The sequence below is a fragment of the Neoarius graeffei genome, chromosome 1 (genome assembly GCF_027579695.1).
Source record: "Neoarius graeffei isolate fNeoGra1 chromosome 1, fNeoGra1.pri, whole genome shotgun sequence".
NCBI lineage: Eukaryota > Metazoa > Chordata > Actinopteri > Siluriformes > Ariidae > Neoarius > Neoarius graeffei.
Window position 1 is genome coordinate 4,644,331 of NC_083569.1, and position 18,994 is coordinate 4,663,324.

The 18,994-nt window shown below is 41.3% G+C and overlaps 1 protein-coding gene across 1 annotated transcript in view; it reads right to left on the reverse strand.

Moving 5' to 3' along the window:
- cdc73 (cell division cycle 73, Paf1/RNA polymerase II complex component, homolog (S. cerevisiae)) overlaps positions 1–18,994 on the reverse strand; it is a 104,826-nt gene that overhangs the window by 78,691 nt on the left and 7,141 nt on the right. Inside the window, exons 2-7 of the mRNA XM_060928484.1 lie at positions 13,996–14,101; positions 11,720–11,789; positions 11,553–11,615; positions 7,678–7,730; positions 7,510–7,598; positions 1,999–2,212 (exon numbers count right to left, since the gene is read on the reverse strand). Of these exons, the coding sequence (XP_060784467.1) occupies positions 1,999–2,212; positions 7,510–7,598; positions 7,678–7,730; positions 11,553–11,615; positions 11,720–11,789; positions 13,996–14,101 (595 nt within the window). The remainder of the gene's footprint in view (positions 1–1,998; positions 2,213–7,509; positions 7,599–7,677; positions 7,731–11,552; positions 11,616–11,719; positions 11,790–13,995; positions 14,102–18,994) is intronic.

Genomic DNA, 18,994 nt, shown 5'->3' on the forward strand with positions numbered 1-18,994 from the left:
ATTCTTTTAAGTCTTGTGCGTTTATTCCTTTTCTCAAACATCATATAGCATAAAATATTACATCACCTATAAGAGTGATGGGGGATTCAGGGCAAGTTTCATATCACATCACAACTACAAATATAACGCTCTTCATTCACCCCCAGTCCGTAAACTCGAACCAGGCTCACGCTCCACCACCACGTCTTTGAGGTAACGGTGAGCGAACCGAGCGCCCGACCTTTCCAACCAGTCATTTTTGCTTCGTTTGTAAAACTCAGTGGAATAACTCCATCCCACAGAGAGAAGGCTGCAGGAAACTCTTGCGTCAGCAAAACAAAAACGCCACAAATAAACAAAAACGCTCGCGGTCTCCTTCCTTCAGCTCCAAAAATAACCGTGTCGAAGTGTGAAGGTCGATAAACAGCCGTGGAGCAAGTGTCAAAGCCAGTCACGTTACACTAAACTCGTTTTCGCCCTCTGCTCTGCGAGGCGTTTAAATAACGTTACTTATTTTTTTCGGGGTCCGGTTTCCATCAAATCCTGCACTCTGATTGGTTGGCGAGCGAGTCCGTATCCTACGATACGGACCCCGGATACGGGCCTCTGGCGACTCGCTTGTTCACAGCAGCAACAAACATAGTAGCCATTTTTGTCAACATTTATTTACGCATTTCTCAGGAGAACAGCATTAATTTTACAGCACGGATAGCGATAACGACAGTGTTCACAGCGAAAGCGAGTTTTACGACCCTGAGGAAGAAGAAATAAAAAAACATTTCAGGAGAAAGCTAAAAACCTGTAACTGTTGCTAACGCCGAGCAAAAACATGGCTGAATCCTGAATGACTCCTATTTGTATAAATAGGGGACTACATAGGCGGCAAAACGTAGTTTTTTTCCTGCCATGGAAGTGCACTTGTATACCGAGGAGGAAGCCATTTGCATTACAGCCGTGAATGAGGATTCAAAATGGCGGCTCGGCTCAGTTTTCCCTTTCGGGCGCTCTCGTTTTCTGTTAGAATTTGGTAAAGAAAAAAATAAATATATTATTTACCAGCTTAAGGTCGGTCCGTACGGTGAAATACCGTGACCTCGGCCCAGAGGGCCTCGCTCAGTACTTTCAAGACCTCGGTCACGGGATTTCACCATACGGACCTCCTAGCTAGGAAATAACACACTCATTAAACCTAAAAAATTAACAAGGCAAATAATAAAAGAATAAATTAAGGATAAAAGTGCTTAAAAAATCCTAACATAGGCTTGCATAAATGGTTTATAGTCACAGTGAGACTATTTATAGCCTGAAGCAACACCACAAACAGGTTAACGGTCAGAGACACGATCCAGGGCAGGTTTCATCACGACAGTGCTGCCACCTTGCGGGCGAGGCAGGTACTGCAGCTGCAAGCACTGAGCATATTTCAGAATAAGTATGCTCAACACAATACAAGCATTGATATTACATAAACAGATCCCTGACGATCCCATAGTTCTAAATTTAACTCAAAAGCGTCTTGAGCTGAAATGGAAACTTAACGTGAACACAACCGTTACGGTATATGTAGAATTATTGGCACCCTTCAACAAAACAAGAGCGCTGTATTAATTTATACACCATCATTTTAAAACTTCCACTCTCAGTTGCAGAAATAAAAAAGACACAAAAATGACTTACAGTTGTGCATTTTCTTTCAATATGGGTGGAAATAATATCAGCACAGTGAAAATAATTCTTCGGTAACACACACAAGGCCAAAAGGAAACCGTTGATTTCCCCAGAAGTGGTGTCTCGAGCCATATTAGAGGACACGATAAAAGGGAAGCGCTTCATGGAGGAAATACTTTCTTCGTGGGTGCCAATAATTTTGAAAAAACATTTTGCAGGAAAAGCAAACATTAACGCGCACTGCACTCAACGTGAAGAGAGAACTTTTTTTTTTAATGAATAAACAAACAGAAGTTGACGTAAATCATTTTCACCGATAATTATGAAACCGACAACGTGAATGACGCTCACCTTCCCGCTGCTCTGCAAGATGGTGGTCCGGGTCCTCCACACCCTCTCTCTGCTCACGATGTCCCTCGTCACGTCCACCTCGGCGTCCACGAAGCTCCTCTGCTTCAGCGTGATGTCGTCGTCCAGGTCGGTTTTAATGGTCGAGCGCTTTTTGGCCATGATTTTGGCTTTGATGGCGGCGATCTTCTCCACGGACATGGCCTCCGAGAGCGAGCTGAGGGAAACAAGAGCGAACGGAATATGACGCAAAACCATATTATTGGATGTCTTGTACCACGACGCTGTCGAATCCCGCATTCTGATTGGCCAGAAGGCGTCGATTCGTTTAGTTGAACCGCAGCCCTGATGGTTTAGATTAACGAACGCACTTGTTCTAATACGCTATAGGTCTTTGAAATTCAGAGTGTGTGGCGATAAACCTGTAACCTGCCATAAAAGAATCTCTGAATTCAATCTCCAGAGTGAGATATTTATATATTAAAAAAAAAAATCATCATCTTCATCAGTTCATTCCTTTATATGCTTTTAGAAGCAAATTGCTGGGTTTCAGTCACGTGAGACTTTTCTTAGCAGGTTTTACCGGAAGTGAAATATCTGGTGGTCTAAACGGCTGCCGTAGTGCAAACAACTATCAGTAACTTAGATTATTTTTCATCAAATCCTGCGCTCTGATTGGCTGGCGAGCAGGTCCGTATCCTACAATACGGACCCGGGTTACGGACCTCTAGTGACTCGCTCGTTCACAGCAACAAACATAGTAGAATTTGTCAACATTTATCTTTTTTTTTTTAATAAGATTTTTATCCAAAATCTGAAATTTTTGCCAGCATTTCTCAGGAGAATAGCATTAATAGCGATAACGACAGTGTTCACAGCGAAAGCGAGTTTTACTACCCTGAGGAAGACAAAATAAAACATTTCAGGAGAAAGCTAAAAACCTGTAACTGTTGCTAACGCCGAGCAAAAACATGGCTGAATCCTGAATGACTCAATTTTGTATAAATAGGGGACTACATAGGCGGCAAAATGTAATTTTTTTTCCTGCCATGGAAGTGCACTTGTATACCGAGGAGGAAGCCATTTGCATTACAGCCGTGAATGAGGATTCAAAATGGCGGCTCGGTTTTCCCTTTCGGGCGCTCTCGTTTTCTGTTACAATTTGGTAAAGAAAAAAATAAATATATTATTTACCAGCTTAAGGTCGGTCCGTATGGTGAAATACCGTGACCTCGGCCTTGAATACCGACCACAGCCCAAGACCTCACTCACGGTATTTCACGATACGGACCTCCCAGCTGGTAAACATATATAATTATTTTTTCAAACACTAGTTGGCCTTACTTTTGAGAAATACAAAGGGCTTACAAAGCACAAAGAGGAGATTAGAAATACTTACTTTTTTCCTGAGTGTATCGATTTAAAATTTTTACCCAATTAGCATTAGGGTGGTCCCGTAATGTATGGGAAAAATTTTTTTTACCAAAACATTCCGACCACCCTACCATTTATTTACATAGGCTAAAAGAAGGCAACAAGCAAGATTTCAGAAAAATTGGTTAATATTTAGAGGTGCCACACGAGGTTGCAAATCGGGTTAAGCCATTAACATTAGTTGGTGCGTAGACTGTTGCAGAGAAGATCTCAAACCCCCAAAAAGTCACAGTTCTAGAGGGAATATGCCACTTCTATGAAAAAGAAGAGGCAGGAAGAGTTTATAGACTGACAGAAGGTTAACTTTCATGCACTAAGGGGTTCTTAAACAACGAGCACTGATCGTAATATGCTGATGAAGTTGTGAATGTTTTTCAGATGGCTAGCAACAGGAATACAAGTAGTACCGGTGGTGCAAAGCACAACACCAGAAAGGACAATTACGTTTGGTTAATTGGTCCCACTTCCAAGGAACTATCTGGGAGAAAGCTTCCTTCTGCTAGGGAAGTCCTTAGCGTGTTCTTTTGTCTCCACAAGATACCAGAATACCGAAGGGTTTAGAAAATCACAGGCAAGTAATAGCTATTGTTACTTTGAACACAGGAAGTTATATTACTGTATTGTTTGTATTAATATGAAACAGTTAATAAGCCACATTATTTTATATAGTGTCTTGAGTGAAAACTTTAATGGCTTTGTGGCACCTCTAAACATTGTTCAATCTTAACCAAATTTCGCACAATAACTTCTTTTAGGCAATGTTTAAAAAAAAAAAAAAAAAAAAAAAAAAAAAAGGTAAAGGTGGTCGTAACAAAATGCTAAAAAAAAAAAAAATTTGGGACCACCCTAATTAGCATAATTAAATACTAATCTTTCAAACTTTGTGTTCGGTATACAACCATCTACAACCCCGATTCCAAAAAAGTTGGGACAAAGTACAAATTGTAAATAAAAACGGAATCCAATAATTTACAAATCTCAAAAACTGATATTGTATTCAGAATAAAACAGACAACATATGAAATATTGGCTCATTTGAAATTTCATGACAGCAACACATCTCAAAAAAGTTGGGACAGGGGCAATAAGAGGCTGGAAAAGTTAAAAGGTACAAAAAAGGAACAGCTGGAGGACCAAATTGCAACTCATTAGGTCAACTGGCAATAGGTCATTAACATGACTGGGCATAAAAAGAGCATCTTGGAGTGGCAGCGGCTCTCAGAAGTAAAGATGGGAAGAGGATCACCAATCCCCCTAATTCTGCGCCGACAAATAGTGGAGCAATATCAGAAAGGAGTTCAACAGTGTAAAATTGCAAAGAGTTTGAACATATCATCATCTACAGTGCATAATATCATCAAAAGATTCAGAGAATCTGGAAGAATCTCTGTGCGTAAGGGTCAAGGCCGGAAAACCATACCGGGTGCCCGTGATCTTCGGGCCCTTAGACGGCACTGCATCACATACAGGCATGCTTCTGTATTGGAAATCACAAAATGGGCTCAGGAATATTTCCAGAGAACATTATCTGTGAACACAATTCACCGTGCCATCCGCCGTTGCCAGCTAAAACTCTATAGTTCAAAGAAGAAGCCGTATCTAAACACGATCCAGAAGCGCAGACGTCTTCTCTGGGCCAAGGCTCATTTAAAATGGACAGTGGCAAAGTGGAAAACTGTTCTGTGGTCAGACGAATCAAAATTTGAAGTTCTTTATGGAAATCAGGGACGCCGTGTCATTCGGACTAAAGAGGAGAAGGACGACCCAAGTTGTTCTCGGCGCTCAGTTCAGAAGCCTGCATCTCTGATGGTATGGGGTTGCATTAGTGCGTGTGGCATGGGCAGCTTACACATCTGGAAAGACACCATCAATGCTGAAAGGTATATCCAGGTTCTAGAGCAACATATGCTCCCATCCAGACGACGTCTCTTTCAGGGAAGACCTTGCATTTTCCAACATGACAATGCCAAACCACATACTGCATCAATTACAGCATCATGGCTGCGTAGAAGAAGGGTCCGGGTACTGAACTGGCCAGCCAGATATGACAAAAAAGACCTAAGACAGTTGAGCAACTAGAATCCTACATTAGACAAGAATGGGTTAACATTCCTATCCCTAAACTTGAGCAACTTGTCTCCTCAGTCCCCAGACGTTTACAGACTGTTGTAAAGAGAAAAGGGGATGTCTCACAGTGGGAAACATGGCCTTGTCCCAACTTTTTTGAGATGTGTTGTTGTCATGAAATTTAAAATCACCTAATTTTTCTCTTTAAATGATAAATTTTCTCAGTTTAAACATTTGATATGTCATCTATGTTCTATTCTGAATAAAATATGGAATTTTGAAACTTCCACATCATTGCATTCCGTTTTTATTTACAATTTGTACTTTGTCTCAACTTTTTTGGAATCGGGGTTGTACATGGATTAAAGCAAAAAAAAAAAAAAAAAAAAAAACTGATAACTGATTAATTGATAACTATTATTAATTAATTAATGGATTAATATATTCAATTTATTGCACTCTCTTTCCATTGCTTCCGTATATTATTTTTTTTGTGGCAAACCACACAAATGCAAGCGCCTGGAATGTTTAGTTTTTTGCACCATGAACTAAATGGCTTTCCGTTTTCACCTATTCCGTACAGCCGAGCCCACCTCCACTTGTTTTTTACACCTTTATCGATGGCAGACACATCAGTGCCTTCTTTCATGTAAAGCGCATCCATGCTGCCGAAACCCAAAGCAGAACGACATGCTCCTCTGTGCTCGACGTCAATATAGAAAAAAGTTTGGATCTTCGCTTAAATTAAAATTGGGGTTTGACCTTACTTTGTGTTGAATACGATTTCAAAAACAATTAAGAGAAATACTGTGGCCAACACGAGTGTTAAGTTCCCTAAAAGATGGCGTGAAGTTGGCTGCCATCTACTTTGCGTTCGTTCTCATTTTCCTCCATCATTTCATAGACCAGAAACAGATGTTTTGACGTAATTTAACTTAGTAGGCTATGATTATTATTTAACCGCAGTCTTCTAGACATTTTGACTGTTTGGGGCATTGAACGCTGGTGTATGATTTTCAGGGAATAAAGTTTAGCGCATGTCGGATCATCATTGCGCTCGCAGCCTCCAACTCCTCAAACGTCCTTTAAATTGAGATCTAACGTAGGCTATAAGGCACGGTTCTAACATACCTTACACACTGGCCTAACGAAAATAATAATTGTTGGGGCGTCTGCTGATTTATTAGCTATAAATTTAGGTCTAATTACTTCTGACAGTCTGCAAGCATTGCACCGTCGGGTCTTCAAGTCTGGCTGAAGCAGAGGAGCGGGCTTTCCGGGGTTTATTTTTTTTTAACATGCTCTATTTCTATATGTCCAGGTTTGAACTAAGTCATTTTGGCGAGATTTAATTAATCCAAAACAGAAATGGTCAGACACAAGCACGCCAAGCACACGGGAATGTATTTTGCCAATTTTGACAGCGCATGTTTTTTTAATGCCGCTCCGTAGACAGCGAACGTTTAAACATGATCGAACATAGGAAATGAACGACACAAAGCATGGCTCAAAAACAAAGAAGTTAAATAAACCCTGCTGATAGTTGATGGTGTTGCAACACATCAGTGTTATAACCCAATCTCTACCCAACCACCCGTCATTTTAATTCTCCTCGGATCAGCACCGACCTCACATTTGGCCTTGGGAGAGTTCAGTTGACGGAAAACTTTAATCCATGCATCTATGTGCTGCCGATTTCCATGTCTTGAAAAATAAAATAAAAGTTATGAAGAAAAATTATATAGGAACGCAGGATGAGAGATCTTACAGTAAGCAGAATGAGGAAACCTGTGCTGAGCCATTTGCTGCGGATTCGTATTATACGTGGAAACGAGGAGGGTTTTTTTAGGCAATTTGCTTACAGGCAAGCCAATTTTACGGGAGACGGCTCTTATTTCTGCTGCATGACAACCTTCATCCATCTTCCTCCGAGTCTCGGTGGCTGTTTGATTATACATGAGAGAGAGACAGACAGAGAGAGGAAAAAAAAAAAAAAAAAACCAAAACTCATACCGGATCTGATCTGTCTGCACGATGCCTTCCTTATGGCCTTCCAGACGAGCAGCCAGACGCTCCTTATCCAGACGCACCCGTTCTTCATCCTTACACACACAAATTTCAATCCCAGATACATGCCAGCTATACAGGCGCACATCGCTTACATTAATCTGCTTGGCTTACCTCAACTCGTGGCTTTTTTGCTTCAGAAGACGCTTCATCTGCGGCCCTTTTAACTGCTCAAACACACAATTCTCGGGCTCAAATTAACTCGCATGAATGAGTCAAAATGAAACACTAGAAAGCAGGAACTTGACTAGAATAAGTTATTTCTGTAAATCAGTTGAATAATAGAGGTTACCATAACTCGAAAGTAAATTAAGACAGACAGACAGACATCGAGTCAGTACGTCAGGAAGCATGTCAGTAAAACCGTCATTAAGTTCATTCGCAAGCAGTCAGCAAATGGACCATTTCAGTTTTAAACATGAAGTTTGTTTTTCCTCAAAAACCATTAACCCTGGCGCTCTCTCGTACATTTATTTTAAAGAATTTAACAGACCGGTTTAAAAAAAAAATAAAAATTGAGACAACTTGTAAAAATGTTATTTAGCCTAAATATACCAAAACATCATCATGTCTCAAAGAGGATTAGGGAAATTTGAAGTGAAAATTCAAAAAAATTTTCATTTTCTTTTTTGAAATATTACGTCTATACTGTCACTTTTTACTGTGGAAAATATCATGATCTTTGCTTCAGTGGTTTTTGGTGTACAGCCTAAAATATATGCGCAAGAATGTGTACTTTCTTGATGTCTTTACTGTTACCCAAATGGTAAAATCATGCTGCAACTCAGGGCTTTGACAATAGAGGGCAGTGCAGCTACATGAGGAAGGACCAGGATGTCGAGCAGCCATTTTGAAAAAAAGATATAGGCGCATAAAAGTTGGAATCCAGGATACTGATCAGGTAAATATGAAATTTCAAGATGTCAGGGAAATTAACCGTCTTTACCGTTACCCCCGAATGATCATGATGCTGCATGTTGAAAAAGTTTAGTCGGCCAAGTAGCAAGTTAGGATGGGATAATAAATGCATAATTTGTTTGTTTTTCTGCACTCACGGACCCAAAAATGCCATGTCTTTCCGTTACCCTATAGAGCAGGGGTGGGCAATTATTTTTTCCGTGGGGCCACATGAGAAACAGAAAATTTTGTGGAGGGCCGGACCAAAAGGCTGAACTAAATTCTGCATAATATTAATTGTATTTCTTTATATAAAGCAGTAAATAACATTGTTTTTACAAACTGGTAAGAGTATGGAAAAAAAAAAAAAAAAAAAAAAAAAAGAGGTTGCCTTACAAAAAATGTCATTTATTCAATCAAATTTCCCAAAACAATGGTTAACAAAACATGAACGTTTGTACCATTTTTTTTCAGTCACATTCACCCCAAAACACAATAAAGACATCACAATATTGTCTTTCTACTCCAAATATCAAACAAGATGCATCATATTATAATAATGATGCCCGCATTTGTAGTCTAATCACCTCATTTGGTGTTTTTCAGTTTATTTGTTCAGTGAGAGAAATCTCGTCTCTGTTGGTCTTTAACGAGTGCATCAAAGTCAGGTTGAATGTCTGAGGTGGAGATGCGAAGCACAGCTGACAGATGATTATCGGTGAGAGAGAATCTATACCTGGATTTGTTAAACTTCATCACTGAAAACGTCGATTCGGTGTAGGTATCAGATCTACAGATCGGCTCGGGCTCCGGTGCCTGCTGGTGACGTCACACTATGTGATTGGCTGGATCGTTTGAAGGATGACGTACAAGTTTGTGGTTGGTCTGGACAAATTACGGAAGTAGTTATCGCGGGATTAGGTTTCGTGGGATTTCATGTTGCGCGCATTGCATTTTTCTTGAACACAACTTCAAAATAAAAGCAATGCACATTCAGTCCATGCATGAGGTAAAATTAGAAAATGCATTTATTTTGTAATTTCTAATTAACCTTACGCGGGCCGGTCAGAATGAACCAAACGGCCGGATGCGGCCCGCGGGCCGTAAAATGCCCAGGTCTGCTATAGAGTAACGGTAAAGACATTATGGGTAACGGTAAAGACAACTGGGCATTAGTAATAATGATCTCTCTTGGTTTGCGAATTCATGAAATGTGTGTGTGTGTGTGTGGGGGGGGGTCTATTAAGCGTATTTACAGTGATTAGTCTAGACATTTTTTTTTTTAATGTCTTGACTGTTACTCGTCACATTTTCTGAGAATGGCCCAGATATGAAAGGCAGTCACAGTCAGTCAGTCAATACAAACAGGCAGTAAACAGGAATGTACAATGAGAAGGTTAGCAAGTACACCAGTCAGTCGTCAGGACAAGATCGAAAACTCGTGAAATTTCATGATGATGCATCAACTGGTCTCCTAATGGTCATGAGGTTTCATAGGTTCAGTTCCAACTTGCTTTATAATGACATAACATTTACACTACTGTTCAAAAGTTTGGGGTCACCGAGACAATTTAGTGTTTTCCATGAAAAAGTCACACTTTTATTTACCACCATAAGTTGTAAAATGAATAGAAAATATAGTCAAGACATTTTTCTGGCCATTTTGAGCATTTAATCGACCCCACAAATGTGATGCTCCAGAAACTCAATCTGCTCAAAGGAAGGTCAGTTTTATAGCTTCTCTAAAGAGCTCAACTGTTTTCAGCTGTGCTAACATGATTGTACAAGGGTTTTCTAATCATCCATGAGCCTTCTGAGGCAATGAGCAAACACATTGTACCATTAGAACACTGGAGTGAGAGTTGCTGGAAATGGGCCCCTATACACCTATGGAGATATTGCACCAAAAACCAGACATTTGCAGCTAGAATAGTCATTTACCACATTAGCAATGTATAGAGTGGATTTCTGATTAGTTTAAAATGATCTTCATTGAAAAGAACAGTGCTTTTCTTTCAAAAATAAATAAGGACATTTCAAAGTGACCCCAAACTTTTGAACGGTAGTGTATTCATTCTATCCACGTTCACTGGATGTGAGCAATCGCACGATCTGATTCTTCATCTTTAAGCATTAAAATTTGTTGGGTTTTTTTCCACCTGGTTCAAAAGCTCAAAGAAAGAAGAAATTGCAAAAGTTACAGAACTGAAACATCCAAGGAAGAATTAAATGACTAAAGCTATTCTATACCTTGGCACGACAGCAAGACGGCGCTTTCTACAAAAAAAGCAACACTAAAGTCAATTCATGCGGCCATCGATAGGTTTTTCAGAATTTCGCCTAATAAAACCTTTACAATAGTTGCTGACCCAGCATCTGTTTCTCAATATCCAGTGAATGTGGATAGAATAAAACAATGATTCCACTCAATCTCGTCATACACGAGCTGATAGTCGGCGAGGCGCGTAGCACCGAGTTGGCTATAAGCTATGGACGACGAGATTTACTGATAAAAGGTACAGCACCATGAAGGAACCACTGAATTGTGTCATGTTTTCCACTTCAATAAATCACTGCATTGTCCTGTGACGTTATTGTGAGAAGTGTCGCATTTACGATACAGATTTACTCCTTTCTTTGACACCGCATGCCACGCACCAGAAACACCACCACAGCATTCATTATGGTGCGACTCTGCTGGGTGCCTGGGGGACAGCAGTGAACCAGCGCTTTCGCTTTACAGTACTACTGTCGAGAGTTACCATCCAACATCACACTCCATACGTCAGATGTCTGGTTTCATCTCTCACAGCACCATTAGGACTAATGACCATGCACCTGTTCCTGATTAGAGCTCAATTGCAGCACAGACATTTATATAAAGGACTCTGAGTAACACACAGACTTTGTGAAGGTCTTGTATTCTGATTTTGACCCTGTGTGCATTTTTGGACTGAGGATCGTATTCCCTCTGATATCCTGTCTGTGCCTCGCGCGACCACTGCCTGTTTTCAATAAAACTCTTCCTGCACTTACACAACACAAACTGTCAACTGTCCAACAAGTGAGTGGACTAAAACCATGTGACGTACCCTGTGTGGGCCGCTGGAGGCCGATCTCGATAGGTGCGCTTCTGTCAATACTCGTTGATGAAGCTGAGGGAGAGGAAAAAAAAAAAAAAAACATGATCCCATTTCCATTCACTCTCTTCATCTCCATGTTTTCAAACCACTTGTGACACCACAGCCCTCGCACTTACAACTTTCTCCATTGAGATACGACAGCAGGTCCTTCCTGTCCGGTCTCCTGACTACAGGAATGTTCTCTGTCTGCAGCAGAAGGAAGAGGAGAGAGAAGAACCCATCAAGAACAGCAACACAATGGAAACATTACTCTGGAGGAAAACCCCAATACATCCCCACGGACCCCCCTCCCTCCAAAATATCCCCCATGGGCCCTTAAAGTGCTCCCCAGAACCCTCTTATTGCTACTGAATGTCCCCTCGAACCCACAAAATGTCCCCTCAGTCTCCACCCAATGTTCCCTTGTAGTGATTAAGTGAGGTTTCTTAAGCTGCTTTTACATGGGCAGGGCTCTACGGTGCATTAACTTTTGAAACCACTTGTCTTGTCGGGCAAGTTGAAAGGAAATTTACTTGTCCGAATGTGAAGTTGACTTGTCCGAAGAAAAATTTGAGGGAAAAAAAAAAAAAAAACTATTTGTAATAAACTAATTTCACCAGAATTACTTTAACACAATCTATTCACTGCAGAACAAAATTGGACTCCATCAATCAATTTATTTATGAGAAATTGAAAACCAGAAAAATTATATAGTATATTTTCATTTTTAAATTATTAACTTTGAATATATATCCTCCACTGATTAATAATTGTCTAATTATTCTTTGTGGCTCCTGTATGGTATTTAATGGTTGCGATGAAAGTTGCAGTGTTTTTTTAGGTTTTTGTTGCGATTACATCACGGGAGGAAGTAAAAATTGCGAGAAGTTGTTGCGATTTTCTCTTGTGATTAAAATTGAGTGATATGTTAAATATTAAGTTAAAAACTATTGATAAAAAAAAAAAAAAAGACACTGAGAAATGGTCCTATAAACAACTTTACCAATATAAAAGATTACCAGGACTACAAAAATGCAGAAAAATAGGCTTTACGTATCCAACTGCACCTGTTGGTACAAAAGTTAAAGTGCAGAGAACCTCACAGCACAACATGAAGTTACCTTAAAATATAATATAAACGCCTCAGCTTTCATGTAAGAAAAAAAAAAAAACCTTAATACTAGTACCGTGTGCAGGCAGTCTCTCCTGAAGACTAAATTAAACAATAATTATAAACTAATAAAATAAATGGCTCAGGCTTCATAGAAGAAAAAAAAAAAATTTGAACAGAATCTCACAGTATGATGCTGAAGCTGCCTAAACAATGGAAAATAAAATACCATTTTGGCAAAAATGTTGGCATCCGTTAATTTCTTGTATTAAGTAAAAAATAAAGTGCACACAGTCCTTCACTGTAAACATACCACACTTTCAGTAACAGAATTTAAGCCTACAGAAACACTGACTCGCGCATGCTGCTTCTCTTGAACGTATACACGGAAGTAAGGCGGAAGGTAGTTTGTCGACGTCGCCTCAAGACGACGCCAACGATTGGTCAAATTTGCGGGAAAGTTGCGGGGATTGGATATAATTGCAACACCGCCCTGAATTCGCAGGGATTGGTTGAATTTGCGTTGAAGTTGCAAATCGCAACATCCTGGAGGGTCTGATAAATGACTGTTTACTTTTCAGCTCAAATACACGAAGCGGTATTGGCCGGTTTCACAAGCGGAATATTGCGTATGCGCACATCGCTCTTTCCAAAGAGAAACATCCGGCGATTCATCAAAACAATATGTCGAGTGAGATGCTTCGGAAATCATGTGAATAAACTGATAAATTTGATATGTAACCCGAATATCGGCGTATTTTGGCACTTGCCCGACATAAAGGATCACTTGTCCCGGACAAGCGGACAACCGTTAATGTCGAGCCCTGATAGGCACCAGGAACAAGTTCCTCTCGTTTCTGTTTAACCGCTCAGTGATTTGGTGGTAAATCGCGGCCCGATTTCTCCAAATCCGACTGGATACCTGCATCGTCCCACAGCTGGACGAAAGTAAGAACTTGTTTAGTCCAGTTATCACTACGATTGGCTCAAGAATCGCTCAACTCCATTGTTTAAAAGCGGAGAAGTTTGACAAGGAAAAGCACTCGAGAAAAAACGACTGTTGAATTTGCGACAAAGCGGTCTTGACCAGATGATAACTGACATGGATGAACGCCACCGGGTGCGTTTAGACGGGCAGGCGCACCAGGGCAACTAGTTCCAGCGCGAGCGCCCGAGTAAAAGCAGCTTTAAACACATGCTGAACATCCAGCCCTGTATCAGAACTGAACCGATTGAATTTCAGTTTCTTCGTTTGGTCTCCAGGTTCAGGTGTGATTTTGGATCACGACACCGAGGACTTACAGCGGCTCGCCGCACGTAGGACGGATGAGGAAGGTGCACATTGTTGAGCAGGAAAAGGATGGAGTCCAGGGTGTAGTACTCCTTCGGCTGGCCTTCCTTCCCTGTTCTGAAATTGAAAATATAATAAAAATCGAGATTATTCCACAAAAAAAACCACAAGTCTTCATAAACACAAATGGCAGAGGATCATGAGCATCAACATTAACTCTCACAAGAGTCACGGTTGAAACCAAGCCAGACGGATTAAGATCTGATATTAAAAATGTCATTTTCAGCCCATCTGATAAAGGCAATAAGAGTGCGTTGAGTGATGCCTGATACGGCCTCTGACAAACACACACGAAGACAAACTTTCAAAAACTGACAGGTTCACATTTAACCGGCGTCTTATTTTGCCACAACAGGCGAGATGAATAGTTTACATTTTAGCTGATGGCAGGTAATATCACAAGATTTCACATCAAGTCTTTAACGCGTCTCTATTTTAACCTCCCGGCAGAAGCAAGCAAGCAAGCAAGCAAGTTCGGAGGGCTGAAATACTGTGGGGCACAAAACAGACTGCTCCTTAAAGGGCATATCCTGGACAAATTTAGTATTTTTTTTTATATGAAAAGTATGTCCCTCTACACACTCATCCGGAAGGGTAATTTTGCACAAGGCCATCTGTCTACAGCAGAAAAAAATAAAACACATCTGGAAAAATCCCAAGGGAGTCTGGGGCCAGATTGATCCGGATTCGTGACGTCACGTGCGGATCCGCCAGCAGGCTGAAACACAAACACGGGAACACCTAATTTAGAGTACAGTCTCTCTTATTTCTTATCCTGGCAACAGTCAACTTGTGAATCGCCGATTTTCTTGGTCTTTTTCTCGGCTCTGCTTGGTCCTCGGCTTCGAATGCGGCACTTCGCCTTCTGTCAGGGGAAACAAACGCGGCTGGCTCTTTTGGTGACGCTGACACAGATGGAGACAGTGACTACGTTTACATGCACGTCCAAATCGAGCTGCTGTTGGTAATCGAGCAAAGGGTCCCAGCAGGGGTGCCAGAGAAATCCAATCCTACATGCACAAGTGAAATCGGGCTATTGTGCAAGGTGCATTGTGCACCCGAGCCACACGTGGCGCTACACGCCCCATCGTGTTGGTACACTTCCGGTTGTCGTCATGAAGAAGAGCTATAGTGTTGCCAGATACTGCTGACGTTTTCCAGCCCAAAACATGTTCAAATCCGCTAAAATGCAATTAAAACCCCCAATCTGGCAACACTAGCAGTTCCGTGCTCAAGCTGTTAGGCTTGCTCTAACAGACTATGGCTACAAACTGTCCAGCGCAGACCACTGTTTTGTAAGACAACTTATTTTGCACAATAATATTTTTCTAAAGTCCATTTTTTGCTTACAAAAAAATTTTTTTTTGCTTACAATTTAACTTGTGTCTTAATAAACACACAAAAAGTTCAATTGTTTTGTTTTTATTGACATTCTTCAGATGTTGTACACACATTTTTATATATATATATATATATATATATATATATATATATATATATATATATATATATACACACACACACACACACACAAATACAGTGACTTGTTTATGTACACAATTCACAGCTATGCAACAGCTGTACAGATGTATTTGGTGATACAGTAAGTGAGCTAAATTTTAACAGTGCAAACAATGCCACAAAAAGAAAAGATTCATGCCGTTGTCATGATTCGTTGTCATGCCGACCGAGGCTGTTGTGTTTCCCGCTTGTGGTCTCGTCACTCGTCACTTCCGGAAGTAGCTCGACAACTAGCTCGATAGGGTTTACATGCACTAATGTAGCTCGGCAGAAATCGCATAAACTAGGTCGTGTAGCTCGATTCCGAGAAATCAAGTTCGGTTCAATTTCAGCCGAATTAAGGTGTATACATGGCATTTTGAACTTCGATTTCAGTCGAGCAACGGCAGAAATTCGATTCTCTCTATGTGCATGTAAACGTAGTGAGTGTTGCTTTGGGCATTCTAACAGATGGAACTGCGTCTTTTTTTTTCAGATCAAGTTGCTTCTTGAAGCCCATTTCTCACTGCAAATAGTTCTCAAAGTTGTCGGGCTTTATGAAGCGAGCCCTACATATGATGCTGTGGTCTGCACACCTCGCACAAAGCGCTCCCATTTCCCTCTCGTTGTCCGGTCTTTTGGAAAACGACGAGTACTCATCCCATCAAGATTGGTGTTGCTACACCCTCCTACGATACATCTGTTAACCATTTTAATAATTACGTGATAACGTTGAAGAATATTACATTAAACCACCAGGTCATTTTCTCATAAACAGACCAACGCTGACATGGGATTCAGAACGAGGCGTCCTGGACGCGACGTCACGAAAATCAGTGGCTTGATTTCAAGTTAATTTTTCTGGTATTGCGCAAGGTAAAAAAAAAATTGCACAAAATGCGACAGATATTTGACCAAAGTTTAATATAAAATAAGGCGAATTATCAATCAATCAAATTTTATTTATATAGCCCTTTACAATAACCAAAAGGTACCCAAAGTGCTTTACATCAAAGCCATAAAACAGAACACCAAAACACAGACACAGGTTTTGACTGCGGAAGGTGCCACCGTGCTGCAGATTACCAAAAGCCTTTCAGAAGTACATGAAATAAAACAGACGAAATGAAGCACCCCTCAAAAACAAGACTCCCCTAGTCAGGATTGTACGCCAGTCTAAAAAAGTAGGTCTTCAACTTTGATTTAAAAAGGCCGGGATCAATAGTGGTGCGAATGTCGGGGGGCAGATTGTTCCACAGTCTGGGAGCAGCGACAGCAAAAGAACGATCACCCCACTGTTTATATCTCGACCTTGGAACTTCTAACAGAAGCTGACCCGAAGAACGCAGGGCCCTACCATGATCACGGATAGTTAAAATCTCAGACAAGTAAGAGGGAGCCAGGCCATTGATGGCATTAAAAACAAACAGAAGTTTAAAATCAATTCTAAAACGGACTGGAAGCCAATGGAGTGACGACAACACAGGAGTAATGTGTTCACTCCTAGACGTGCTTGTTAAAAATCGGGCCGCAGCGTTCTGTACAAGTTGAAGACGTAAAATTGAAGACTGGCTGAGGCCAACATACAGGGTATTACAATAGCCCAGTCTCGAACTGGTAAATGCATGAATTGCTTTCTCGAGATCCTGCCGACTGAGAAACGGCTTCGCTTTGGCCAAGAGACGAAGTTGAAAAAAGCTCGTTCTAACAACAGAACTAATCTGTTTATCAAATTTAAGCCCACCGTCAAACGTTACCCCAAGATTTTGTACAAATTGTTTAAAAAAGGGGGCCAGAGTACCAAAATTTGTTGTAAAAAAACATGTGCCAAATAAGATACATTCTGTTTTGCTGTCGTTCAAATGCAAAAAGTTTCGTGCCAGCCACTGCTTTACATCAGTAATACAATCCAGTAACTTAGTAAGCGCCGTATTTTCATTGGGTCTCATGGGCAAATATAACTGCAAATCATCAGCATAAAATTACATTGATCTTGCTCTGAAATATACCCAAGATGTGCCCTTTAACGCTAACACTTGAGGCGAGGCGTACTTTTGGACAGTCAGGAAGAAGAAACCTTTATTTGTCACATGTACACTTCAAGCACAGTGAGATTCATCTCTGCATTTAACCCATCTGAAGCAGTGAACACACACACAGAGCAGTGGGCAGCCATACTACAGCGCCCAGGAAGCAGTCACGGGTTCGGTACCTTGCTCAAGGGCACTTCAGCCCAAGGCCGCCCCACGTTAACCTACTGCATGTCTTTGGACTGTGGGGGAAACCGGAGCACCCAGAGGAAACCCACGCAGACACGGGGAGAACATGCAAACTCCGCACAGAAAGACCCCTGCTGGACTCGAACCCAGAACCTTCTTGCTGTGAGGTGACAGTGCTAACCATTACACCATGCTGCCCCAGTGATTTTAAATTTTTACAAGTTTTAAAATGCTACATTTCTCCTCCATCTCTGGAAGAACAAGGAAGTCAGAACTTCTTCACAGATACCCCCTTTTCCACCAAATCAGTTCCAGGGCTGGTTTGGGGCCAGTGCTGGTTCACAACTCGTTCAACTTGCGAGCCAGCTGAGAACCAGTTTGCTTTTCCATCGCTCGCGGTGCTAAGGGAAGACACGTCATTACGTCGCTGTATACGTCAGTTACGTCACTACTAGTGCTGTCAAAAATGTCGTGTTACCGCATTAACTTGACTCAATTTTAACGGCGATAATTTTTTTATCGCGAGATTAACGCTCTGTGACATGATGTAGGTTTTTCATAAGCTTTTGAAACTGCCAGGAACTTGGAACAGAACAGAGACTTTGCTTAGAAAAACGATAGCAGCTAGACTGTAATGCCACGCCCCGCACATCCAGAGTCCTCTGCCCTCCCCCCAAAGAACCAGCTTGCGCTGCCGCGCCTCGGGACGAAGAGCCACGGTGCTCGGCTTAGGTTTCGTTTTCCCATCGGCGGCTCCAGCCCGACTTTGCAGTGGCTGTGACAAGACGGAGCCATAGTAAGGCCCAATCCCAATTCTAATTTCTACCCCTCCCCCTCCCCCTTCCCCTTCCCCTTGGCCCTTCCCCTTGAAACTGAGCTACAAGGGATAGGGCTTGAAATTCAACCCTTACGTATTGGGATAGCCCTTCAACGATCGCATACGTCATCGCGTACCTCCGTCAGCGTTTACGTTAGCAAAACGCGACCAAATGCGTCATTGGCTGCGACCAGCCGCTACAGTCAGAGCCAGAACCAGAAATCTCTGCTGGCAGGGTGTGATTTGTTAACTAACACCACTGAATGGGATATCTTTGGCGCTTCGTGCACCACATCCGACAGAATGAGGTGTCAGAACACTCATGTAAACAATAAAAGTGAGAATAACAGAACAAAACGTACGCAGTCAAGCAACCGAAAACAATACTCACTCCCAAAGCTTTTTAGCAGCAGC